At 35.0% G+C, this 6,929-nt stretch overlaps 2 protein-coding genes across 5 annotated transcripts in view; both read right to left on the minus strand.

Moving 5' to 3' along the window:
- Positions 1-6,929, minus strand: part of LOC117101500 (progressive ankylosis protein homolog) — a 24,473-nt gene that overhangs the window by 12,462 nt on the left and 5,082 nt on the right. The window lies entirely within an intron of this gene.
- The window catches only part of LOC117101501 (progressive ankylosis protein homolog B-like), an 8,237-nt gene continuing 3,628 nt past the window's right edge, over positions 2,321-6,929 (minus strand). For all 4 annotated transcript variants that reach the window (XM_033241476.1, XM_033241473.1, XM_033241475.1 and 1 more), the window contains 7 exons: positions 5,521-5,658; positions 5,199-5,291; positions 4,609-4,683; positions 3,825-3,954; positions 3,509-3,632; positions 2,870-2,969; positions 2,321-2,661 (listed from right to left, as the gene is read on the minus strand). In XM_033241476.1, coding sequence (XP_033097367.1) covers positions 2,485-2,661; positions 2,870-2,969; positions 3,509-3,632; positions 3,825-3,954; positions 4,609-4,683; positions 5,199-5,291; positions 5,521-5,658 — 837 coding nt within the window. In that variant the 3' untranslated portion in view covers positions 2,321-2,484. The remainder of the gene's footprint in view (positions 2,662-2,869; positions 2,970-3,508; positions 3,633-3,824; positions 3,955-4,608; positions 4,684-5,198; positions 5,292-5,520; positions 5,659-6,929) is intronic.

The following is a 6,929-nucleotide window of genomic DNA, read 5'->3' on the forward strand; positions in this document are numbered from 1 at the left end:
TGACCTTCAGTAAAAAAAAAATTACCAATCAGCACGTGTGCTATGAGCGAGCGTACGGTTCGCGTGCAATGTTCCGAAACTCGTTTCCTGGTTACGGTTCATTAATATGCTAATTCTCGCGCCTGGCTAATCCAGATAGTCTGAACGCCCAGCAAAGTTAAGCCTGGTTTAACGTAAGCCGGGCTTAACGTAAGCCTGGCTTATTATCAAGTCTGAACGTGCCTGAACCATTATACTAGGCCACGTCGTTTTGTGGGACCTTAGCAGCACTGTATATTCAAGGGGAGGGGCTTAGAGGAAAGGTCCATTGTGACTTCCAAGTAGGAAAATGCGAAATTATAATTGGGTCGGCACCATGAGTTTTAAATATGAGATGTGCTTTAACTTGTTGAAACTGTGTCTTGCAGCGTTGAGACTTGGCCAGTGTGTTTCTAGTTCAATCAGTAGGCCTACATTTCAATGAGTATTACACAACGATACAATGCATATGAATTACCACTGTTTTCAAACTATCAAGAATTTATTAATAGTATTATTGTATTTCAAATATTTTGATAAAATAAATCTTTAATATTATTTTAGTCAACAAAACCACTATATAGACTGTTTTTAAGTTAATCAAGTTAATTGGTAAAATTCATGTTATAAAAGTATTGCAGTAGCATTGGTTTTACAGTACATAGTATGAGGAAGTTACAATATTTAGTACTTCATTAATACTTTCACGTACCAATGTCCATACCGCGGTTATTTTTTATTGCTCTTGCCCTGAAGGTCCAGAATATGGGCGGCCAACATGGCCAAAATACACAAAGAACAAAAACGTAACTAAAGGCAACACCAATAAGTGATGTTAAATATAAAAGTTCCCATATACGAATACTATACAATACTTTTTACGTTTTGCACATTAACTCCAAATTGTAAATATGGCAATTTAAGGGTCTCTCTTAAAACAGGACAATATGAGAGAGCATCACTTAAAAATCAAAATTAATTTTATCATCTATAATATTATTAGGGAATAATATAATTGATGATAAAATTAATTGATATTTCAGTGATTGTCCTATTTTTAGAGAGACAATTAAGATTAAAGACAAAGATAATGTTAATGTTTGTTATTTTAGATTGCCACATTTACAATTTGCAAATATGCGAAAAAATTAACATAATCACTTTTTACGTTCTTTTGAAGGACGCCTTCTAGTAAATTTTTTTTTTAAATAGGATTGTGTTCCAAAGAAACCCAGACAGTCGGACCTCTTGCAGCTCTTTGATGAAAGCCTGTCGGCCAAGGCAGTCAGCCTTAAGTTCATCTCTTTGAAATTGTTTTGCATTGTGCATTTGAATTTATTCCTTCAAAAAATTTGCATTTTAAATTAATAAATAATTATTAATACAAATTATTGTTGCGAAGCAGCCAATTCATATTCTTGACAGCAATTTGACCTCTGAAAGGTCATTGTTTGTCAAAAAATAAGGGCCTAAAACGACTGAAAAGCGGAGTTTCCTTCTTTCGTTCTGCCGGATAAAATAAAATTACTTTAGGCGACGTTTGTAGACTAACCAACACGTACCAACGTCCGCATGTCGCATTAGCCTAGGCCTAGACTAGCTAGGATGTTATAGGCCTAGCCTTGAAGGGACGATGGTCCCATTGAAAAACAACGTCGCTCCTTGATAGCTAACATTGTCTATTTAACATCACAATAATTCATTATTAGACCTATAGTTGTTTTTTGAATTGTACTCAACAAAATCTCAGCCGAAACCTCGCACAACTCGTTAACGTCTCTATCTATTGTCGTGACGTCATGGCTCGCCGGCTCACACACTTGTGATGTCGCGCACTTGTGATCAAATAAAACGCTGGCTCGCACTTTGGCAACACTCTTTGGCAGTCAACTCGCCCCTAGAAAACCCGCCCTTGAAAACTTTCCCCATAAAAAAATGTACACTTCCTAGACATGCAGTCTTCAAAATAAAAATTGTAACCTTTGGCTGCCTTTGGTAATCAACTACATATTCCACATACATACAAATTTTTGAAACGTTATTAAAAAAAACCTAAACCATAATTCACCACTATAGAAACTTTTTGACAAAAATGAAAAATTACGACTTTGTTACCCAATGAGAAGTGTTCTAATATAGACAATGGGTCGTGTCTCATATTATTTGTTATATTTTTATTATTCATTATTTTCACTTGACTCGCATAAATAATTTTGTTCGAAGAAAATTTATATGCAGTTGTACTTCGCAGCACTTCACTTGCAATTTGCAATTTCTAGTTATTATATATAATAATATAATACAGATTTTCTGATTGCAAGTATAAAATATATTCAAAGGTTTTACAAACAATTACAATATATTGTGAAACACTTTATAAAACAATATGTGTATATACAAAATACTTTATCATTATTTTGGAAGCCAAATATTGCAATATCACTACAACAGAGGTGATATAATATGCTATAAGTTTGAATCCATTTCAATTAATTCATCACCTTCTCCTTCCTCAATTTGTACGTCATCTTCTCGGTAAACTGTGTCCCCATTTAAAAGAGGTGATGTCTTCAGTTCTCCATCATTACTAGACTCTGCATTTTCAGTTGGTTCACATGTTACCATAGCTGGCTGGTTTCTTTTCTGTAAAGTACAAAAATCATTAAAAAAAATGATTAATTAATTAATGATTAATTTTATTAAAATGCTCTTTAAAATATTTACTGTCGTCCAAAAGCAAAGGAAGCCAAGAGGATCAGAGTACAGTTTTATAACTCTGGTAGTAGTCACTTGTGGCCATTTACAGGCCAAGTTCTATATTCAAATGAGTTTCAAAAGGTTAGAGACGTACCATTCTGTATTCTGTGATAAATGATGCTATTTGAACCGATATAGTTTCTACAACAAATCCAGCAAGTAGTGCTGCAACGCCTAATGGAGCACCATGGAGTCTGCAAAAGAAAAAGTTTTAGCCTGTAAGAACCATACATACATTTTTACGCTATTATTTTGTGGGTCCTTAGCAACAGTATCCAAGGGGTGGGGCTTAGCAAAAATGTCCATTAAGTCCAAAAGTGACGTATGGTCATGATGACATCATGACCATATATAGGCACATCATGAACATATATAGGCACATCATGATTTTGCAAATGGGTGTTAATATGCCAGTAAAGGTAGGAGAATATCACGTCGTTGTGGTGAATTGCATATGGATTACCAGCCGCCATAAAGAGAGACTTAGTAGCTACATGTCCACAACAATAACAGGGACTATGAGCCATAGCACCCAGGTAACCCCCCTACTCTTTCGAAAGATGCAATGGGTTCTCTAAAGTGCACACCAGCCAAATGTGTACACTAGATCTCCATTATAACTCCTTATCGGAGAAGACTTGGTTCTACCAACCAAACCCAGGACGAGGTGCAGTACTGATGTTAACGCTAGAGCACTACACTGGCTGTTGGATGTACAAGATTTTGTTCTTACCCCATCTTTGGAAAGACAATCAAAACAATGATTAGGAAAACCATTCTTATAACAGCACTGGGGAACAGGGCAGCAGTTTTCTTCATCATGAGCAACCAAGACGTGTTGTGGGAACGCCACCCAGCTACGTAAACAAAAAAGAATCAATGTTAGAAATATAGCAGAAGCGAGTCCCAATTTTCTTTTTTTAAGTTAAAAGGGAGAAATTCAACCAAACAGCCGATCTGATCCTAATTTATGCTATTGATGGGCAGCACAACAATATTATTTAAGCTTAGTGTGAATGAAATTTAAAACAATATTAAGTGCAACTTACTGAATAATGGAAAAACAGAGAAGATTTTCAATGGTACAACACACATAAGTGCAACCTCCATCGATAAATCTAAACTGTTAGTGTAGAAACTTGTGACAATTCCTGGAATCCAAAATAAGCTGAAGCTAATCTAAAAATCAAACAAGTGCATAATGGTTAGGGTTTTAGGCTTCCAATGCCAGTTTCCTGGGTTCAAATCCTGTATAAAGTGAGTTTTGTTGGTGTAAAACAATTTATCAATCAATCAATCGACTGATGGATTCACTGATTCATTGCAGGTGCATTGAAAGAAGTAGGGTTGGGCAGGTGCAGTCTGATGGTCTTCTTTATAGAATAATTTGGTTTCTAGATGTTTAGATATACACTTTCCTGTATTCCTATTAATAAATGAATACACTCTGAATTCATATGTTTCCCTACTTCAGTATGTAAAATTAATATTAGTTTAATCAAAGTTGAGTTCACTGTTGTTATTGATTAGTGATGCATTGATTGGTAGTTGTTCAATAAGTGATCAGTTTATTGATGGTCAATTGACTGGTTGGTCAATGGGTTGACAGTTGGTTTCATTTGTTAATGATAAATCAATAGTAATTAATTGATTTGTAATTTATTAATTGATCAATATATTGGTGATTGATCAACCAATTGATTGTGATTGATTGGCTATCAATCAATCAGTGAAATATTATGTATGGTCAATTGACTGCTATCAATCGATCGATGAATTAATTGATTGATTGATTGACTCATTGATTAAATGTATTAAATTAATTCACTCTACCATTAATACAATTGAGAGACAGCATATATCAAAATTCCTTATATGTCTTCTGTGTACAAGAGTGCCCTGATTGTTCTAAAAGTAAAGAAGAATAATTCCAAAAATTTTAAGACATAAGAGTTTAATACTAGGCCTATATAGGAGTGATGTTTTGCCCTACCTGACATGGTACATCAATATCTTACGAAAAAAAATTGCAAGTGATTCAGGTGGGAATCGAACCCACAACCTCCAGGAACTATCCTGGTGCCATAACCACTAGACTACCGAGCTTGCGCCTAGTGACTAGTGTTGATTCCGATCCCCAAGAAGCAGTGGATTCTGCAAGTATTTTTTTAACGCACTGAGTATTTGGTACAATAACACATACTGAATATTCAAAGCATTAGTCATAGGATATTTTTTAGTTTAATACATAGCAATGCATAGCACTTTTTTTTCATTTTTATACACTGTATTTAACATTTTGTGTCTTCTAAGCTGTTCACAATTATTTTTTAATGTCATAGACTATATCAGAATTTATAATTTATATTAAACAATTTCATACTTTTATGTAAATTCCTACATATTAATGTTCCAATTCATACCTTCAAAAAGGCTGGCTGAAGAGATTTCAGCTCATTTAACCAACCATATGGAATTCTACCTGTTGGGTACACTAGGGTTAGTACGGCTATGGCCTGAAAGAAATAAAAACACCATCAAAAAAAGAAAAATTCTGAAACCATAATGATATTATTTTCAATATCATTATATCAAATTACAACGTTTATTGAGGTATTATGCAGCACCTTGAATACCACTTGTTTTCTCTCTACCCTCTTCTCCTTTTATAGCTCTATTTTAGGGAGGGGGTCCTGGCCCCAGGAGGAGGTTCTAGCCCCTGCACTACACAAATATTTTTCGAACCTGAACAGCTTCATCTGAGCCTCCGAGGTCTCTGGCTACAAACAGGTTGATCATCGGTCGGCTGATTTTCTGGACAGCTTGGACAATTGCAAGTGGCCACCAGAACATGAGCACTCGTAGAATACTCAAACTGCTTTCCTAAACAATCCAAGATAATTAAAACATATAATTCTGTTGCATCATGAGAAGTAATGGTTGTTTGTTAAAAAAAAAATTTACATACAAAAAAATCCATTCAATAAGGCAATGAGGAACATCAATAAATTTAAAAAAAATAAATAAAAAAAAAAAAAAACGAAAAATAGGAATAGAGCCATATCTAACAGTAATGGACAAGTGACAAAAATCATAATAAATTCAAGTATTATAGGAATGAAAATAGGAGCAGGTGTGGCCGCAGTGGGCTTGAGAACTGCCCGCCAGACACAGCTGGCCGAGCTGTCAAGGAAGTCGTGGTAAAATATATTATTAGATTCATTTGTTTACCAGATTCAGGCCATTTTTGGGCAATAAAGTTAAAGAAAATGTTTTGAATTACTTCCTTGAATTTTCCAATAACAATTGTAGGCCTATGTCATTTATTAGATACTGAATGGAAAGATAGCCAATATTATATTAACAACTTTTTAGCTCTGATGAGGAACTCTAGGAGTACCCTGCTGACTGATTAAGTAATAAATCTTTTTTGTGTGGGCGGCCGTTAGGGCAAATATACTCTACTGTCTATATACTGCCCTCTTCAGAGCTTTCAAGATTATGAGATGTAAATTAACGTATTTATTCAAATATTTTTGGATCTTCATTAAGAAATTCTAACAAATAATTAACGTTTTAGAAAAAAGTGTGAGCTTTTCTCCCATAGGTCAAGGAGCCAAGTCTATCACTTTTTTACACACTATTCAACATTAATCGCCTTACGTTTGTTTGGGTTTCGTTCGTCCTTCTCACTGTTCTGTGAATGAGGAATCCAATGAAAAGTATACTGAACCGAGTCAAGATGCCAGTGTAGACAGCAAAGATGTGTATAAGAGACAGGTACAAGAGTGACCTGATTGTTCTGGAAGTAAAGAAGAATAATTCCAAAAATGTTAAGACATAAGAGTTTAATACTATACAGGAGTGATTTTTTGCCCTACCTGACATGTTAACGTACCAAATACTCGGTACATTCCTAAATATCTTTAAAAAAAATGCAAGTGATTCAGGTGGGAATCGAACCCACAACCTCCAATAACTAGCCTGGTGCCATAACCACTAGACTACTGAGCTTGCGCCTAGTGACTAGTGTTGAATCCGATCCACAAGCAGCAGTGGGTTCTGCAAGTATTTTTTGGGAACATTCTGACCTGTCTCTTATACACATCTAGATGTGTATAAGAGACAGCTTCAGTTCTTCATCATTACTAGAC

Source organism: Anneissia japonica, unplaced genomic scaffold (assembly GCF_011630105.1).
Source record: "Anneissia japonica isolate Jap-2015-1 unplaced genomic scaffold, ASM1163010v1 scaffold287998_len430063_cov162, whole genome shotgun sequence".
Classification (NCBI taxonomy): Eukaryota; Metazoa; Echinodermata; class Crinoidea; order Comatulida; family Comatulidae; genus Anneissia; species Anneissia japonica.